A 21,296-nucleotide genomic window follows, 5' to 3' on the forward strand; every position below is an offset into this window, starting at 1 on the left:
TGAATAAAGAATTAAAGGGAGGGCTTCCCTGGTGGCACAGTGGTTGAGAGTCCACCTGCCGATACAGGGGACACGGGTTCGTGCCCTGGTCCGGGAAGATCCCACATGCCACGGAGCAGCTGGGTCCGTGAGCCATGGCCGCTGAGCCTGGGCGTCCGGAGCCTGTGCTGCGCAACGGGAGAGGCCACAGCAGAGGCCACAACAGTGAGAGGCCCGTGTACCGCAAAAAAAAAAAAAAAAAAAGAATTAAAGGGAAAGTGACATTAGAGAAAAACAATTAGATTTATAAATTGAATACTCCGTGTTTTAATTCATATTAGTTTATTCTGACCCAAATTTTCTAGTCCTTAAGGAAATAAATTGTCAACAGCCTTTTTGATTTAGAATAGAAAAATATCAGTCATTTGCTAACTAAAAAAGAAGCTTTAAAGTAGTAATCCATTGAAAGGTCAGTAATAATTCTCTATGTAAAGCAATTGCTGAAGAAGACATGTAAATTGTTACCTTCAGCTGCTAAATTTACAACATTAAAATGTGTCTGGTCTTTATAAAAGAAGGTCATCTGCAGTATCTTTTCTGAATTCAAAATATTAAATGCAGAGAACTTTATTAAGTTACTAGCAAATCATAAACTGGCAGAACTAACCCCCTCATTTTCTAGATGATAGTGGGTCACTTTTTTAAAGTGTAAGAAATCCTATAAAATTAAACAGAATGCAAACCTAAATTTAAGCTGAATCGGGTCCACAGGCTCAATCAGCCTTTGGATGATGGTGTTACTGTACTGTTTATGGTAATGAATTTGTTTTCCCATTTATGCCAAAATGAAATAAGGAGAAAGAAGAACGTAAAATCTTGGTGACCTCCAGAGGAACATGCTTGTTTTTGCATGAGAGTAAAGTCAGAAATCTTTGGCACAGATCTTCATAGTTTGTTAAAAAAAACCAACTCTAGGTTCAAGCCTAACACAACAGCACCATAAATGTTAAATATTATCTCTCACCAGTTATATCAGCTGTTCAGGGAAATGACAACCTTCCTTGATGACAGAGTGATGGTTAAAGCTCTAACTCTGGGCAATCACAAAGCTTGGACAGGTGCTGGATGGAATTCTACTTGCTGTTGGAAACATATTGCGTATGATTAATAAATATTTTCAAGTTTCCACATAACTTGCCAGTTCTTCAGTTAAGCTCCTCTTCTAGTTTTTCCTACAGTGCAGGGCTTAGGAGCCTCCCAGTTCTATTTGTGGAAATCCAAACAATATGTATAAAGTCTTATAAGATTCATAGTTTTTCTTATAAATAAATATCCATCTTTAAGTAAATAATATGCAGATATATTTATATCGACATAATGGGATACAGTGTTAATTTTTACATGGGACTTATTACATGGGAATGTATACATGAAATAATATTCGATGAAAAAAGTAGGATGCAATATTTGTGAACGTTCACTGTAGCTATGTACCTATGTGTGTATGTTGAAAAACACTAGAATTTGAGATGTAAAAATGAGGTGTTTTCCTTATAAAATCATCTAAGTTCATATTCAGCAATACAAAATTATAAAATTAAGTGTGGCAAAACTGCCATGAACAAAGTCAAAAAACAAACTGGGCAAAGGCTTATAATGCCTAATGACAGATATATCTTAATATACGAAGAATTCTTATGAAGCCAAAAGGGACATAAACAACTCAGAAACAATATTACCAAAGGATACGAGCAATATATGTATATGGAGGAGGAAAAAGAAAGATACATGCTAATAAATGTATGAAAAGACTAGTTGATCAACCTTACTAGTAATGAGACATAGAAATGAAAACCTTTCATTTTTCACCTATCAGTGAGCAAGGCTTGATCCCCATTGCTACTAAAAGTGTGGGGAAATAGGCATTCTCGTTTGATGTTCACTGGAGTTAAATTTGTGTTTATTTGGAGGCAAGTTTTCAAGTGAGTCCACTACATATACATGCCTTTTGGAGATAATTTGGCAATTAAATCTAAAAAGGCATATACCTTGTGACCTGGCATTTCCACTTCTAGAAACTTGTCCTATAAAAACATTTCCATAAGAGTGCCAGGAAATATAGACAAGAATATTTATTGAAACATTATTTGTAACAGTGAGAATTTGGAGATAACCTCAGGCTTTTCTTATGGTTTACCCAGTCAGTAGTATAAGGTAATGGCGAATAGTAGGATCTTTTGGCTAAACTGTCCAAATTAGAATCTCTGCTCTAGAACTTCTTAGCTCTGGGATCTTTGGCACACTATCTGATCTCTCTGAGCATCAATTTCTTTATCTGTTAATGAAGTTTAGAATATTAATAAACTCAGAGTTTTGTTAGGATTAAATGAGACAACTCATCTGAAGTGCTTAAGAGTGTCTTGCACATACATAGTCAATAAATCTTAGCAGTTATTATCATAATTGTCATTATTACTGTGCCATTACTGTAGTGTTTAAGTTGAGGTATATTTACAAGTGGTGGTATAGAAAGGTATCTGACATATCATTAAGTGACAAAAGCAAATTGCAGAACACGGCTTTAAAAGTATCTGAAAGTACCTCAGATTGCTCACCATGTTCATATTGTGGAACAGAGATTTGGAAGGACACTTAGTTTCTATGTTATAAACACAAGTTGATAACACTTTTTAAAACTTCTAAAAATGTTTGTAAACTTTTGTTTATAATATTTCTTTTAACTACAGAAATAAAACTAAAAACCAGGGGCAGGCAGGCAGAAAACAAGGTTTAAAGAAAAAATGGGCAAGCCCTATGCTCTATTGAAAATACCTCCACAATTTTTGCTGCCTGAGAACTATCCCTGCCTGAGGGTCCACATGCTTTAGTGGCTCGACCTGTACTTGCATCATGTTCTGAAGTGAGAGAAAGGAGAAAGAATTAAAATGAAGCCTCTGATGTAATGGTGTAGGAGCTCTGGGGAATGTGGCTGCATAGGAACTCACTTCCCACATGCTGGCCACTTCCCATAGGACCCTGCCCTCCCTGAAACTTACAACATTTATACAGTGAGTAATCCTTCCTCTGCCACTGAAATGAAATCATTTGTAATGGCTACAACACTGGTTTTTCTGAATCTTAAAAATAGCCTTTAAGGGCAGAACTGTGCAGGCTGTAAAAAGATCCTTGGTGGCCAGAGCATAGGGGGAAGGTGAGGGATCAGTAGGCAGAGAACAGAGGATTTTTAGGACAGTGGAACTATTCTATATGGTACTATGGTAGATGCATTTATTATGCATTCTTCAAAACCCACATAATGTACAATACCAAGAGTGAACCCTAAAGCTAACTATGGACTTTGGGTGATAATGAGGTGTCAGTGTAGATTTGTTGATTGTAAAATGTCCCACTTTAGTGTAGGATGTTGATGGGGGAAGGCCATGTGGGGCAAGGGGTGTAGGGTGTATGGAAACTCTTCGTACTTTCTGCCAAGTTTTGCCGTGAACCTAAAACTGCTCTAAAAACTAAAGTTGTTTTTTTTTTAATTAAGAAAGAAATGAGCTACTAAGCCACACACACAAAGAGACCTTTATGTTCTTATCTTTTAGAAATATATACTAAAATATTTATGAAGGAAATGATACGTCCGAGTTTGCCTCAAAATAATACTGGGGGCAAAGTGGGTGGGAAAACAAATGGAATAAGATTAACCATGAGATGACAATAATTGAAGCTGGTAAAGTGCACATGGGGCTTCATTATACACTTCTGACAGTATTTGCTTTAACTTTTTCCATAGTAAAAAGTTTGTTTTTAATTAGCCTTAAAAATCATCATTCTAATATTTAGCCAAGATTTTTCATTTTGGAAATCCCTCAGTAGTTCTAGTGTCACCTTCCTAATGTGACAGTTTTCAAAGGCTCTACATACCTCTTTGCGAAAAACACTTTTTTCTTAAACATTCACTTTTAAAAAAATATATTTATTTATTTAGGGACTTCCCTGGTGGCGCAGTGGTTAAGCATCCATCTGCCAATGCAGGGGACACAGGTTCAAGCCCTGGACGAAGATCCCACATGCTGCAGAGCAACTAAGCCCGTGCACCACAACTACTGAGCCTGTGCTCTAGAGCCCGCGAGCCACAACTACTGAGCCTGCGTGCCACAACTACTGAATCCTGCGCCCCTAGAGCCTGTGCTCCACAACAAGAGAAGCCACAGCAATGAGAAGCCCTCACACCACAACGAAGAGTAGCCCCCACTCACCACAACTAGAGAAAGCCCGTGCGCAGCAACCAAGACCCAGTGCAGCCATAAATAAATGAATGAATATATATATATATATATATATATATATATATATATATATTTTTTTTTTTTTTTTTGGCTGCACTGGGTCCTAGCTGCAGCATTCAGGATCCTTTAGTTGTGATGTGTGGACTTTTAGTTGCGGCACGTGGACTTCTTCTTAGTTGTGGCATGTGAACTCCTAGTTGTGGCATGAGGACTTCTTAGTTGCGGCATGCAGACTCTTAGTTGCAGCATGCATGCAGGATCTAGTTCCCCGACCGGGGATAAAACCCGGGCTCCCCTGCACTGGGAGCATGAAGTCCTACTCACTGGACCACCAGAGAAGTCCCCAGAAAAACACTTTTTAAAAAACGGCTTTATTGAAGTATAATTGTCACACAGTGAACTGCACGTATTTAAAGTATACACTTTGATCAGTTTTGACATATATTTGTACCCTGGAAACCACCACCACAGTCACAATAATGAACATAACCATTGCACCTAAAAGTTTCCTCATGCTCCCTTGTAACCTCTCCCTCCTGTCCCTCCCCAACTGCTGTCTATTCCCAGGGAACCACTGATCAGATTTTTGTCACTGTATTCTAGTTTTCATTTCGTAGAATTTTATATAAATGAAAGCATACGGTACATACTCTTTTGAAAGGGTTTTTTATTCAGTATAACGCCTTCTAGTCAAGACTCATCAGTCTTATAGCATGTGGCAGTAGCTCCTTTTTATTGCTGTGTTGTATTCCGTTATATAGATATATCACAGGGTTTTTTGTTTTGTTTTGTTTACCCCTTCACTTGTTCATGGGTGTTTGCCTTGTTTCTGGTTTTGGGTTATTACAAATAAGGCTGTTGTGGATATTTGTGTACAGATCTTTGAATAGACATAATTCTTTCATTTATTTTGAGTAAATACCTAAGAGTAGAACATGATCCAATGTAGAAGGTATATATTTAGGTGTTTTTTTTTTTGTTTTTTTTTTTGCGTTACGCGGGCCTCTCACTGTTATGGCCTCTCCCCTTGCGGAGCGCAGGCGCCGGACGCACAGGCTCAGCGGCCATGGCTCACGGGCCTAGCCACTCCACGGCATGTGGGATCCTCCCGGACCGGGGCACGAACCCGTGTCCCCTGCATCGGCAGGCGGACTCTCAACCACTGCGCCACCAGGGAAGCCCCATATATTTAGTTTTTTAAGATACTGTCAAACATTTTTCCAAATTGGTTGTATAATTTTGCACCAGCAGCATGTGAGAGTTCCAGTTCCTCCACATCCTCATCAGCCCTTGGTACAGTCAGTCTTTTCAGTTTCTCAGCCATTCTAGTGGGTGGGTACTAATATCATTGTGGTTTTAATTTGCATTTCTCTGAATAATTATGTTAAGTATCTCTTCATGTGTTTGTCATCCTAATATCTTTGGTGAAGTATCTGTTCAAATCTCTTACTCAATTTTTAAATTGGGTTGTTTGTTTGTTTTCTTTTTCTTTCTTGTTTTTTTGGAGGGGGTTGTTTTATTGAGTTTTGAGAGTTCTTTATATATTGCAGATACAAGTCCTCTATGATATATATGATTTGCAAACATTTTCTCCCAGTCTATGGCTTGTCTTTTTATTTTCTTAACAGTGTTTTTTAAAGAGCAGAAATAGATCAGTTCAAATATTGATAAAGTCCCTTTAATCTATTTTTCCTTTTGTGGATCTTTTTTTTCTTTATGTCATACCTGAGAAATCTTGCTTAACTCAAGTTCTCAAAAGTTTTTTCTTACATTACTTTCTTCTGGAAACTGTAGTTTTAGGTTTTACATTTAGGTCTGTATTGTAAGTATAATTTTTTGTATATGGTATGAGGTATGGATCACAGTTCAGTTTTCTCCATTTGGATATCCAGTTGTTTCAGCATCATTTGTTGAAAAAGACTATCCTTTCTCCACTGAATTGCCTTTGCACCTTTGGGAAAAATCAGCTGTCCATATGTGTCAGGCTGTTTCTGGGCTCTCTGTTTTGTTATTTGTGCCAATATTACATGTTTTGATAACCATAACTGTATAAGAAGTCTTGTGGCATTAGTTCTCCAACTTTCATTGTTTTGGATATCCTAGGTCTTTTATTTCCATATTAACTTAATAAACATTTCTACAGAAAAGCCATTTGAGGTTGCATTGAACCTTCAGATCACTCGGCAGGGGGGTGAGGGGGTGGCATTGGTAGAATTGACACATTAACAATATTGAGTCTTTCAATCCATGAATACACAGTATAGCTCTACATTTATCAAATATTTAGGTCTTTAAAAATTTTTTTTAATTGTGATAAATGACATGACATAAATTTTAAAATTTACCATCTTAACCATTTTTAAGTGTACAGTTCAGTAGTGTTAACTATATTCACATTGTGGCACAGTAGATTTCTAGAACTTTTTCAACTTGCAAAACTGATACTCTGCACCTATTGAACAATTCCCTATTTCCCCATCCCCACAGCCCCTAGCAACCACAGTTACACTTTTTTTTGAGTTGGACTACTTTAGATACTTCATATAAGTGGAATCATGCAGTATTTGTCTTTTTGTGACTTGCTTATTTCACAGTATAATGTCCTCAAGATTCATCCATGTTTTAGCAAGTGATACGATTTCCTTCTCTTTTAAGGCTGAATAATATTCCATTGTACCTATGTATCACATTTCCTTTATCTGTCTATTGATAGACATTTGAGTTTCTTCTGTCTCCTGGCTCTTGTGAATAATGCCGCAGTGATCTGGGTGCACAAATATCTCTTTGAGATACTGCTTTTAATTCTTTTGGATATGTACCTAGAAGTGGGGTTGCTGAATCAGATGACAATTCTGTTTTTAATTTTTTTGAGGAACCTGCGTACTATTTCCTATAGCGGCTGTACCATTTTACATTCCCGCCAACAGGGCTTCAATTTCTCTGCACCGTTGCTAATACTTGTTATTTTCTGTTTTTTTTTGTAGTAGCCATCCTAATGCATATGAGATACCTCATCTTAGTTTTCATTTGAATTTCTCTGATGAATAGTGATATTGAGCATCTTTTCTTATGCTTGTTGGCCGTTTGTATATATTCTTTGGAGAAATGTCTATTCAAGTTTTTTGCCATTTTAAAATCAGATTGTTTCCTTGTTGTTAAATTTTAGGAGTTCTTTATATATTCTGGATATTAACCTATTATCAGGTATGTAATTTGCAAACACTGTCTTCCATTCTGTGGTTGCCTTTTTACTCTGTTGATTGTTTCTTTGATGCACAGAAGTTTTAAAGTTTGATGTAGTCCCATTTGTCTATTTTTGCTTTTGATCTTTAATTTCTCTTAGCAATATTTTGTAGTTTTCAGTGTACACATATATTTGGGGTTCCTGAAGACCATGCTCAGGTTCAGTGATTAGGTAGTAGAAGGACCCACAGATCTCAGAAAAGCCGTTATACTCACTGTTACAGTTTATTACAGTGAAAAGGCAAAGATTAAAGTTAGCTACAGAAAAGGGCACAAAGGGCAAGGATCCAGGAGACACCAGGCCCAAGCTTCCGGTTGTCCTCTCCCAATGGAGTCATGCAAACAGTGCTTAATTCTCCCAGGAACAGTGTGAGACAACATGCACGGAGTATTGCTCACCAGGGAAGCATACTTGAGCCTTGGTGTCCAGGAGTTTTATTGGGGGTTGGTCATGTAGACATGTCTGAACATAGTTCTGTAGCCCCTCCTAAGGTCAAGCAGGTACGATGTGGCCCAAAATTTCCACCATGGATCACATTGTTAACAATGTGACCCAAGGCCTCATGTAAACAGAAACACTCTTAACAGGCAGCCTATTCCAAGGGCTTAGAGGTTATCTCCTAGGAAGCAGACCAGATCTTTCTTTGGTGTGTGTAGGGTTTGGACACCCCTGACCTGCTGAGTTAATCCTTGACAGTACCAAAGCCCTTTCACATCTTTTCATCCTTCAGGTCTCAGCTCAAATGATGTCACTTCCTCAGAAAGATATTCTCTGGTCACATTACTTGAAAGTAGTCCCATTCTATGTATTTATCACATCACCCTATTATAGTACTATTCCAATCTGTCATTATCTTGTTTATTATCTATCTTCCCCTGCTTGAAATCATTTCATGAGGGCAGTCTTGTTGACTGCTATGTCCTTGTACCTAGCTGGCATTCACTTTTTTAAATTAATAAGTTTTAACTAAAACAAAGTACCATAAGCCAAATAGAAAGATGACAAAGGATATGAATACTTAGTTCATTTAAAAAAATACTCATCTTTTCTAATAATAGATTGAAAAGTTAAAATTACACTGAGATCCCATATTTTAATACCTGTCAGACTGGTATAAATTCAGGCCTCTCGTAGCTTACTATGTTGACAAGGGCTTGTTGAAACAGGCACTCTCCTGCATTGCTTAGACTTTAAACTGGTACAACCCATAAAGAGGGCTATTTGGCAATATAAATCAAGATTTCAAATGCATGTATACTTTGACCCCGTACTTTTACTTCAGGGAATTTAACCTGCAAATATGCCCCCATACGCATGAAGTAACTTACAGGGGGCATTCACTGAAGCAGTGTTTGGAGCGGCAAAAAGTTGGAAACAAGTTTAATGTCCATCATTAGGGGATTGGCCTAGTAAATTATGATATATTCATATACTGACTATACAGCTGGCTAAAAAAAAATTTTTTTTTTAGAGAATAAGGATATTCTTTACTGATGTGTAAAAAACTCTCTAAGATACATAGTTCAAAAAAGAAAGCAAAGTACAGGACACTGCATTTATTGTGCTACCATTTGTGTGGACAAGGGGAATGAGAATATATATTTGTATTTGCTTGTATATGCATAAGGAAACTTTAAAAGGATTTGCTGAGAACAGTGACAGTGGTAACCTGGGGGATTAGGAAACTAAGTAGGTAGTTAAGTGAAAGGTTTTTTACTGTATACCTTTTTATACTTCCTGGCTTTAGAACCGTATGTATGTTTTACCTGTTTAAATAAACAAATTATACTTTAAAAGACAATAATATGGTTAGTTTTAAAAATAGTATCTGAAGTATTACTATAAAGATGAAGGGGTGTGTGTGTGTGTGTGTATGTGAGAGAGAGAGAGAGAGAGAGAAACAGTGCTCTAGTATCCATATCAGCTCCAGGGGCGGGGCAGGGTGGGGTTCGCTAATGTTCATCATAAACCGGAACATCCAGTAGAGTACCATAAGCAAGCATTTTATGATTGCCGCTTTCATGCTAGGCTCACCCAGTTACAGCTCCCGTAGCCTGGTAGGACAGCTGTGATGCCATAGCAAGAACTCAGGTTTTGAAGCAAGAGACTTGGATTTGATTCCTGCCTCTGCTGTTTTCTGGCTGTGAGATTTTGGACCAGTTGCTTTAGTGTTCATCTGCCAAAACCTCCCAATATATGAAAAGGATAAATGAGATGACATGAGAGTGCTTTGTAAATTATATAAGTACTTTATATCAATTATATAATACTAAATTATATAAATGCTTTGTAAGTACTATATAAAGGGAGCTGTTATTACTTGCATTTTAGTTTATATTGAACGTCAATCAGCCCTTCAAGTTGGTCGTAATTGTATTGCTGAATATTAGTCACAAACATAACATTCTTAGCATATGACGTAGTCACCTCCTTCTAAGAAAGTAGAACTATGAATTCCCTCAACCCTCCTGCTCCTCAGCTATCTATCACACTACACCCCTGTTTTCCAGATCCCACCTTCCTCGTAACCATTTCCTTCCTACTGAACTTTAGTGACTTGTGTTTGGCAAAAATTATCTTTCTTGGTGAGTGGTATACATATTTTTATCTTTTGTGCTTTGCAGTAGTTTCCTTTCCGCTCCTCATAGGGCTTGAGTCTCCATAAATGTTTTCTCCACGAGGTCACACTGAGGCAGAGGGCACCAGTGCCTTTGTAAGGCCAACTTTTCTCTCTCCTTCTCTTCTCCGCCATTAATCCCTTACCCTGTTTCATTAATTATCATCTCTCTGTCTTGTATCATCACCCTTTTACTCTAATCCTAATTCTATACTTTGACCTGACAAGTATGCTTAAGTCTCTAAAATAACTTTTTCAAATTTGAATCCCTTCTGTTGTCACTTTTTTTGTTTTTGTTTTTGTTTTGCTTCAAGGAATTATTGCCTCTAATTTCTCAGTTTCCATTCAATCCCCAGTCCATTATGATTTATGAATAACCTGCTGCTTCTCTCGTTGGTCGTCATCCCACTCTGTATTTTTCCTTCCACAGCTGTTGTAGTACATTAATGACCAACATGTCCATCTATACTTTCTCCCTGAGATTTCATCCACTTGCATAGCAGTGGAAACTAATGACTTCCCCCAACTCTCTTCTGAGCTTGAAATTCTTATTAACTGCATTTGGACTTTCCTGCCTGGTTGTAGGTACTTCAGATTCACCTATCTCCCTTACTAAAATCTCTCTCCTCTCCTCTAGCCTGCTCATCTTCCTGTGTTCCCTGTATCTGTCAATGCCATCACCACCTTCCTAGTCCCTTATGCCTAAACCTCCAGAGTTATCCTTGACTCCTTCCTGACCACTCACATGTAATTTGCCACAAAGCCCTGTCAATTCCACTTCTGAAATATTCTTCTCATACCTCTCCTATTTTCCATCATCACTCAGTCAAGTTTCTTGAAAATGAAACATAATCTGATGTGTCACTTCCTCAACCTTAACAATTTTTATGACTTTCAGTTTCCTACAGGACAAAGTCTGAAGTCCTTGGCATGGCAAACAAGGTTCTTTACAACCTGTTCCTAACCTTCCTTTCCTGCCACCAGCCCTGACCACCCTATCCTCCAGCCACCTCAGGAGTACTCACTGATTTTCTGCATAGGCCTGTGCCAGTCTACATGTTGTCTCTGCCAGGAGCCCATTCACCTTCTGCTCAAGAATTAATATCTTTTATGTTGTGTTTCTTTTTTATTTTATTTTATTCTTAATTTTTTATTGACATATAGTTGATTTACAATGTTGTGTTAGTTTCAGGTGTATAGCAAAGTGATTGTTATCCATACATATATATTTTTTTTCTTTTTCAGATTATTTTCCATTGTGGTTTATTACAGGGTATTGAATATAGTTCCCTGTGCTATACAGTAGACTTTGTTGTTTATCTGTTTTATATATAGTAGTTTGTATCTGCTAATCCCAAACTCCTAATTTATCCCTCCTCCACCCTCTTTCTCCTTTGGTAACCATAAGTTTGTTTTCTGTGTCTGTGGGTTTGTTCTGTTTTGTAAATATGTTCATTTGTATCATATTTTAGATTCCGCATATAAGTGAGATCATATGATACTTGTCTTTCTCTTTCTGATTTACTTCACTTCGTATGACAATCTCTGGGTCCATCCATGTTGCTGCAAATGGCATTATTTCATTCTTTTTTATGGCTGAGTAATATTCCATTGTGTGTGTGTGTGTGTGTGTTGCATATATGTATATGCCACATCTTCTTTATCCATTCATTTCTTGATGGACATTTAGGTTGCATCCATATCTTGGTTATTGTAAATAGTGCTGCTGTGAACATTGGGGTGCATGTATCTTTTCAAATTAGAGTTTTGTCTGGATATATGCCCAGGAGTGGGATTGCTGAATCATATGGCAACTCTATTTTTAGTTTTTCAAGGAACCTCCAGACTATTTTCCATAGTGGCTGCACCAATTTACATTCCCACCATATGTTGCCTTTCTTGATCATACAAAATTAATCAGTCCTGTAGCACTTTGTTCACATCTCCAGTATAATATTTCTCCTATGTTAAAACTATCTCATGAGCTACTTAAGGACAGCACCTAGATCTTTTTAATTTCCGTATTGCCACAGCAGAATACCTGGAATATAGAATTCCGATTACTTGTGGAATCAATAAATTGAAAGTCAAAGGAAAGAGAAAGCCCACATTGAGCGTGCAGAGCTTCCATGTTGTCTTGTGAATGGCAAATTGAGAGGGCGTTAAAAACTTGATTTCTGCAGTCTGGCACACCTGGGTTCAAACCATTGCTGTAACACTTACTAGCCTTGCCCGTAAAGTGGTGATGATGAGGTGGCTGTGAGAATTAAATGTAAAACACATCTCAGGGCTCCCCTGGTGGCCTGGTGGTTGAGACTCTGCACTCTCACTGCCAAGGGCACGGGTTCAGTCCCTGGTCGGGGAACTAAGATCCTGCAAGCCGTGCAGTGCAGCCAAAAAAAAGAAAAAAAAAGGACATATCACAATCCGTAGTACCGTGTAATAATTTTAAGCTATTATTAAGCATGTTATATATTTTTATTGAATAATAGTATTCCTCTGTAGTGATACTTGGTTAAACTCTAGTCAAAAATGAGGTACAAGAGTGGCATGGTCTCACATGCGCTTCCTCAGAGAACGCTGTCTTAACCAAGCTGATTTTATCTTATCAGCAACAGTGACAGTCTACTTCCATCTCCTGTTTCATTTACTTCTCTGTTATTTTTCTCCTTTTGTCTCATTATTTTTATTTTGCTGTTGTTGTTAGTGCTCTTGGGGTTCATTCTACCCTTTACAAAAAGTGAGTTTTAGATACAGTAATACCACAAAGGAAACTGAACTTGAAGAATAGGAAAGGATAAGCCCAGGATAAGGATTTATAAGTAACAAAGTGGTGGTTAGGTTAAGAGGAAAGTAGAATCTAAGGAAGTTCTACTTCCATTCCTTTATTCATCACTTATTTATTGTTCTCTTCCTCTATACAGGGCAAGATGGGAATGGGGTGGGGACAGGGTGGGAGGGCATCAGAATTAAGGCCTAGTTTCTCTCTGTAAAGGTTTTTTTTTAATTGAGTATTTTTTTGAGATAACTGTAGATGGTAAGAAATAATACCGAGAGATCCCTCGTAAATCACTTCAAGGATTTTTAAGTCTTATTAATAATAAAGGTGAGGAACTTCCCTGGTGCTGCAGTGGTTAAGAATCTGCCTGCCAATGCAGGGGACATAGGTTTGAGCCCTGGTTTGGGAAGACCCCACATGCCGCAGAGCGACTAAGCAACTAAAGCCATGCACCACAGCTACTTAGCCTGCACTCCAGAGCCCGTGAGTCACCGCTGCTGAGCCCGCACGCCACAACTACTAAAGCCCACGCACCTAGAGCCCGTGCTCTGCAACAAGAGATGCCACCACCATGAGAAGCCTGCGCACCGCAACGAAGAGTAGCCCCTGCCCACCACAACTAAAGAAAGCTCGCGTGCAGCAACAAAGACCCAATGCAGCCAAAAATAAATAAATAAATATATATATTAAAAAAATAATAATGAAGGTGAGATAGTTCCTTGTATAACTGATATGAAAACACAGGTAGAAAGCACTTCATGATTTTGAAAAAGGTGAGTGTACTCTGCTTGCAGCTGCAGCAAGTAAAGAAGGCTTCATGCAGGTGTCGTTTTTAAGTCAAACCTCAAAGGATGAGTACAATTGTATTAGGTTGAGAATGGAAGGTGAGAATGAAGTATGCCACGAGCCAGGTGAAGGGAGGACCTGGGTTCCTTCAGTGGACAGTGGTAAATAATCTTGGCTTTTAAACTGAATACTTCTTGTAAATTGATTCTTTCTTGCCTCAGGTTTTTGCAACTCATGTAATAATGGGCCTATTGATAATCTCGGGCCTGTTGATAATCTCGGGTCTAATGATTAAATTTTCTGTTTTTGATACAGAACACCTTGATTCTACTGGGAGTCTAATTTACTGAACAAGTCTCTCTTGTGCTTTTAGAACGACAGTAGAGAGCGGCATGAGCACGGCAGCGAGAGGCGGAGGCATGGCAACTCTGAGTCATTATCCAATGGCCGAGCCCCCGGTAACTCACAGCAGGTGGTGGAACAAGAGGAAGAGGAAGATGAGGAGCTGACATTGAAATATGGCGCCAAACATGTGATCATGCTCTTTGTCCCCGTGACTCTCTGTATGGTGGTGGTCGTGGCCACCATCAAGTCAGTCAGCTTTTATACCCGGAAGGATGGGCAGCTGTACGTATGAGTATTGTGTGTCATTATGCTCAGGGCCAGCATAGCTGTCCTTCATAGCGTGTCATCACCACCTTGAAGGCCTCTGCACTGAAGGGACATGAAGGCTAGGGAGTCCATCCTCTGATGGCCAGAAGCAGATGATGCTTTAAGTAGAGAAACTGAAAGCTGCAGAATTATATTTTTTATGTGGTGTCCCTAGATAGGGTTGTATTTATTTGGAATTGAGCAGTTGAGTAGTGATTTTACCACCTCAGGGCCACTGGGCCCATTGTTCTTCTCCCTGGAATGTTCTTTTCCTTTTCTAACTTTGGTGGATTAATTCCTATCATCCTTCTCATCTTGGCTTAAATGTTGAGCCCTAAAAGATAACTTCCCTGATCCTCCTAACAGAATTAGGTCCTTCCTAATCCTTTCTCAGCAACCTGTTCTTTTTTCACTTGTTACAGTATGCAAGTATATATTTATTTTCATTATTTAATGCTTGGTTTCCTTCTGTACTATGAGGCCTGTGAGGGCACTTTGTTTCCAAGGTGAGGTATGTAATAAATGCTCAGCCAAAAAAGAAGTTGTTCAGTGAAAGGGTGAAGAAGTAATGCAGGCTGGCACTAAGTGTTTGCAGAACTGTCACGTAGATTTCTCTGGTGCTGTTGGTGTCCACCCTTTGTCTCCAGGAAAAATGCTTTGATTCAGATGTCACCTAGTTCTGTCTCTAGGACTCTTGTGGGGCTCAAAAAGTTTTAAATGAATTTCGAAGTTGGCGAGTGTCTGGAAAATTCTGTGGGGTTCTGAAAGCCAAGCTTTTAACCTTTCGGGAGAAAGGGTAAGGCAGTGAGTGAAGGACAGGGATTGGAAACAATAACCAAAAGATGTTGGGGAGTATTCTCTCTGTAAGTTAGAGTTAGGTTTGGCTGCATATTAAAGAACGGGTTAGCAAGCTATGCCCCACAGGCCAGATCTGCCTGCCACCTCCTTTTGTAAATGAAGTTTTATTGGAACGCTGCCATGTCCATTCATTTATATATTGTCTATGGCTGCTTTCATGCTACAGTGGCAGAGTTGAGTGGTTGCAACAGAGACCATATGACGCACAAAGCTTAAAATATTTACTCTAGTTTTTTACAGAAAGTTTGCTGAGCCCATTATAGAAAATCAAAACAGGGAATTCCCTGGCATTCCAGTGGTTAGGACTCGGTGCTTTCACTGCCGGGGCCTGGCTTCGATCCCTGGTTGGGGAACTAAGATCCTGCAAGCCGTGGCGTGGCCAAAAGAAAGAAAATCAAAACAACTGGTTTGAATGATGCACGTATTTTCTCTCTCTCCCACAGAGTAGTGCAGAGGTAGTCGTTCAGATTGTGTAGTGGCTTCTCTTCATCAAGGACTGAGGCTCCTTCGTCCCTTCTTTTTTGGCTTCTACCCTCTAGGTTATTTTGGGGTCCAGTATTGGTGCTGGAGCCCCAGCCTTCATTCAGACAGCAGGAAGGAGTGGGGGAGAAAAGGCCATGAGACGTGACTCTCAGCAGAACTAACTCCTCCCTTAGAAGTTCCACACAACACATCTCCCTATTACTCATTGGCCATTACTTATTCTCATGGCCACACATAACTGTAGGGGAGGCAGAAATAAAGTCTTCTACTGGGAACATTGGTACCTGGGATAACAGTGTTTTTATGTGAATGAGAAGCAAGGGCAAGCTGGATATGTGACATTATCTCAAGACAACTTCAGTTGCAGTCACCGTACAGATGAAGGATAATTATCAGCCATTTTACCTTCCTCTGACAACCACTTGTAGCCTAGGTAGTTTATGGCAGAATCTGGTACTTTTTTTTTTTTTTTTTTTGAGTTTTCAGAGTATAGTTGCTTTACAATGTTGTGTTGGTTTCTGCTGTACAGCAAAGTGAATCAGCTATACATATACATATATCCCCTCTTTTTTGGATTTCCTTCCCATTTAGGTCACCACAGAGCACTGAGTAGAGTTCCCTGTGCTGTGTAGTAGGTTCTCATTGGTTATCAGAATCTGGTACTTTAACAAATCACTAATAAGCTGTGGAGAAAGAACATTTGATGAGGTAATTATTTCGGTATAAATCATCCACTAGATGGAGCCAGTGTCTGGCTCACATAGGTCCACCTCCATATTTTAACTATCTCCTTTTATTTTGAAGGACTTATTTTAGCATATAGCTATTTTTATTAGGTTAAAAACTCTTGGTTAGATTGATGAGATGGAAAAAAGTGACTTATATCAGTTGAATCAAGGAAACAAAACTGGTGTTGGAGAGCATGTAGTTTGGAATCTCCATTTACACTTACCTGGGGCTTTTGTGTTTTATTTTATTTTAGAATCTATACGCCATTCACAGAAGACACCGAGACTGTGGGGCAGAGAGCCCTGCACTCAATTCTGAATGCTGCTATCATGATCAGCGTCATTGTCATCATGACTATTCTCCTGGTGGTTCTATATAAATACAGGTGCTATAAGGTGAGCATGAGACACAGAGCTTTGCTTTCCACCATCTTCTTTTCATGGTTGGGTTTTGTTGTCACCTTACTTGGTCTAGTAAAGAAAAAGGTATAATATTCTAGAACTAAGTTAATTTTTAGTTTCCCCCCTCATTTGTGGAACATTTAAAAAATACAAAAAGGCATAAATGAAAAACAAATGTTTTCATATAATATCACACTCTAAATGGCCTTAACGTTTTAATTTGCTGTATACTTCGGACATTCCAGAAGGATATATCCTGAACCTTTGTGAATTCCCTCATTGACAGATAGCACTGTAGCATATAATTGTCCCCATAAAGTAACGTATAACTACAAAAATTCAGACTCTCAACTTGAGTACAGAACAGCAAAGCCACCTTCAGCTGCTGTTGTTAAACTCATTGGTGACTGGCCGAATTCCCGGTTCTAAATTCGTAGATGTCCATTCCCTCTCTCTCTCCTGCAGGAACACAAATTCTTTACTTGGGAAACAAAGGCAGGGGAGGTTGTGCAGGAAAGACACAGGCCCAGCCCTCCCAGCCTCTGGTCCCCTACCTCACTCTCTACCTAAGTGACTTGCTTGTGAATTTCAGCTAACTGGCACGTGTTTCAGATTCATGCCTCAGAAAACGGACAAATTATTACAGGTCATGGACCTTTAGGCTCATTCTCAAATAAAAGAAATATTAACTTTTCAAATATTGAATTCTGCTCTCTTTTTAGTATTTACTTCTGTATATTCTTTAACATGGTTAAAATCAAATGCATAATCAGTATGTGTCCTTTTTTAACTTTTACTTTGGCATGAGCATTTTTCCATATTACAAATTCTTAGCAAATATGTCTAATGGTTACATAATATTTGACTCAATGAGTGTATTGTAATTCACTTCCCCTAATTTGGACATTTAAGTTGTTTCCAGATTTTCGCTCTTCTAAAAAACAATGAATGTCTTTATGCATAGAACTTTTCCATTTTTCAAATTATTTCCTTAGGGTAAAATCCTAGGCACAGAATTTCTGGAGCAAATTATCTGCATATTTTTAACTGTCTTGCTATGCAGAATTTTGTTTTCAAGATGATAGTATCAATTTGTACTTAACACTGGTAGTGAAAGAGGCTGTCTTACCCCACCTTCACCAGCGTTTAATTTTTTTAAAAAAAATCTGTGCTAACCCTCATAGGCAAAGCAAAAATGTCTTAACTTGCATTTAGTTGATTATTAATAAGATAGAATACCTTTTCAATGTTCACAAACTCTAAAATTATACAGAGTTTAACCTTGTTTGTTGAGTGGGTGGAAGTATTAACCTAAGTGATGACCATTTGCAGTCTGACATCAGAATCTAGAGATTGAAGACAGAAGATGTGTGTGATGGCGACAGGTAGTCATCAACACTCAGAGAGCCAAAGAGCAAATGATGTAAACCCATGTTGAGAAGCATACTCCTCCCCCTGCTTAAATATGCTCATGTCTCAATTACTTTATCTTTTTTTTTCCCCACTATATATATTTGTTTACATATAAGTGTTTACCTGCCACTTCCATTGCTCTGCTTTATTGGACTTTCTTTGTGACTTGTGTCTGAATTATATGCTACTTTTATTCCTCACATGTTATTGGGAGTCACCTGGGGTTTTGCATTCTTCTTTGGTGTTAGGAGGCCTCTTTCTGCTTTGCTAGCAGGAACTTAGAGGGCTTCTCCTGGAGCTCATAGTCTTGCTAATGTCCACTTGGGTTGTGTTGAGTTCAGGTGGAGGAGGGTAGTACTGGAGGGGAAAAGTGGTAAACTCATCGCTGGCTTCCTGGTACTTCTGACTCCCCTACTGGCAGCTGCACGCATTCGATCCAGGTTTTGTAGTTGTATCCTGCAGGTAGAACTAGAACTTATCCTGATGTATTTTTGGTCAGTTTTGTGCATATTTTAGTTAATGCTTCATATTAGACAATCTAAAAGGTTTATACTTGGCTGGATTTCCACATTCACCCATTCATTTTTGTGTTGTTTTCTTTTGCTTTTTAATATTCAAGTCTTAGCAAACACAGCCAATTCTATAGAAACAAGTTGTTAATTTTGACTCCTAGTATAAAAATAAAAGGAGCTTTTGAGTCAGAAATTCAGAAACTTGCCAGGACCTGTTTGGAAATAAGCCCTGAGGATTTGTGTGTCAGTGGTTGATTGTGCAATGTCTCTGAGAAGCCCAAGAAGCTAAAAGACCAAACAAACCTTAAAAAGGAAGAAATGGAAAAGGCAGTTAATTATTATATATCATTTGTTATAGATGGAACTGTATAGCTTACTAAAGTCACATGATTTCTGGCCTAGATAGTTCAGTGTTTAGAGGAGATCCTTGCTGTTCTGTCCTGAAGCGGGGGCTCTTTTCTTTCAGAGCCTTTAGCACAGGAAAGCTGAACTAGGGATTGTAGCAAGATGAGAAAGGCCTGTTTTACCACCTGATGTTCTAGAAAAAGGGAAGGTGTTATTTAGTCACCATCAGAAGAGGCTTTGAATTTAGGTAATAATTCAGAAAATCATAACATCAGCGATTAACCTAAATAAGAAGACCATTTACAACCATTATTACAGGCAGAGGGCTAATATTTTTACCATATGAAGAGCAGTTACAAATAATTAAAATTATGAACATCCTAATAAGAAATTTTAAAAATCCAAGCAGAGAAATTATGAAGGAAATATAGATGGCCAGGAGAGGGAGAGGAAGAGAGAGGGAGAGAGAGGTATATGTGTATTTCCTCACTAGCAAAAAATATATATATTAAAATAACAAATTAACATATTTAACTTATTGACTTGGTGAAGGTTAATCAATGCCTTTTTTTGTGGAGTCACTAAGCCAGTATGTATCAATAGTCAGTAATTAGAAAATGTTTGTACACTTTAGTTCTATATTTTGCTTTCATGATTTATCCCAAAGAGTTAAAAATGCTGGAAAATATTTGCATACTAGATGCTACTCCTAGCATAAAATATAATTGGAAAAAGAAGGAAACCCCCACAAATTCCATGCATAAGGGAAAAGTTAAATTGTGAGTTCATGCATGTAAGTATACTATTATTTAGTCATTTAAAAATCATATTTTAAAAAAATATTTGGTGGGATAAGAATTTGTCTTTAATAAAAAATTAGTTTAAAAAGCAGAATGTAAAATTTCCTATTACCTGATTCTAATTTTTTTAGAAGGTCTTTACATATGCAGACAGAAAACATTTCTGAAAGGAAATGTTAATGTCAACTTTGGTTCTCATTGGTCAGTGGGAATTGTTTTTTCTTTTAGTGTTTCTATATTTTCTATATGTTATAAGCATATGTTACTTTGTATTCAGAAAAATGCTGTTTTTCTTAAATAAAAAACATTCCCATGTTCCCTTGCCCCTTCACCCATAAAACAAGGCAAAAAGCATTTCTTAAGAAAGTGGAGGATTTCTGGTACATAATATTTACTCTAACCCTTAATTTGGAGCTCAGTATGGAATACCAGTGTACATCTCCCACTCTTTAAAGTTTTTCTGTTTTGTAATATTTTATATACTTTTTAGTTTTATAACTTGGATTATGTCTAAAGCTAAGACTTGTGATGGGCTGGGATGCAGGTGGGAAGATTCATTTCTGCTTATTATTATTTTTTTTGCAGATGAACTAGAGTAAGGACTCCCTTTAGAATATTTTGCTAAAGTTGAAGTACTTAGAGGGAAATGTACAGGTGTCTTCAGTTTACTTTGATATGTATTAAAATGGGCTAATGGGTGGAGAGATGGATAGATGTGTTGCAAAGCAAGTACAGCAAAATGTGAATGGTAGAATTTTGGTGGTATCTGGGCAGTGGTTCGCTGTGTGTTTGAAAATTTTTAGAATAAAATGTTAGGGGAGGGGCTACCCTGGTGGCGCAGTGGTTAAGAATCCGCCTGCCAATGCAGGGGACACGGGTTCAAGCCCTGGTCCGGGAAGATCCCACATGCTGTGGAGCAACTAAGCCCGTGCGCCACAACTACTGAGCCTGTGCTCTAGAGCCCACGAGCCACAACTACTAAAGCCCGTGTGCCACAACTACTGAAGCCCGTGTGCCTAGAACCTGTGCTCTGCAACAAGAGAAGCCACCACAATGAGAAGCCTGCGCCCCGCAACAAAGAGTAGTCCCCGCTCACTGCAACTAGAGAAAGCCCGCGTGCAGCAGCGAAGACCCAATGCAACCAAAAATTAAATAAATGAATTAAAAAAAATGTTAGGGGAGGTTTTTATGGAGGAACACCAGATATTAAATTTGTTGTATTCAGATAGTCAATTTAGAATATCTAAATGTCAAAGGAATACCAACTTTTGTGATATAAAGCCACTCTTTTTACCTTTTCCCAAATTGTAACATTTTATAAAATTGTTTTAAAGAAAGAATTTTTAAGAAATCTTTTCTTCAAAAGAATTGACAATCACAGATCACCTTGAGTGATCAAAATGG

General features: G+C 38.3%; 1 protein-coding gene across 3 annotated transcripts in view; it reads left to right on the top strand.

Moving 5' to 3' along the window:
- Positions 1 to 21,296, top strand: part of PSEN1 (presenilin 1) — an 88,196-nt gene that overhangs the window by 25,697 nt on the left and 41,203 nt on the right. For all 3 annotated transcript variants that reach the window (XM_082619251.1, XM_082619253.1, XM_082619252.1), the window contains 2 exons: positions 14,074 to 14,327; positions 16,675 to 16,816. In XM_082619251.1, coding sequence (XP_082475377.1) covers positions 14,074 to 14,327; positions 16,675 to 16,816 — 396 coding nt within the window. The remainder of the gene's footprint in view (positions 1 to 14,073; positions 14,328 to 16,674; positions 16,817 to 21,296) is intronic.

Source organism: Mesoplodon mirus (genome assembly GCF_964341445.2).
Source record: "Mesoplodon mirus genome assembly, chromosome: 4".
NCBI lineage: Eukaryota > Metazoa > Chordata > Mammalia > Artiodactyla > Ziphiidae > Mesoplodon > Mesoplodon mirus.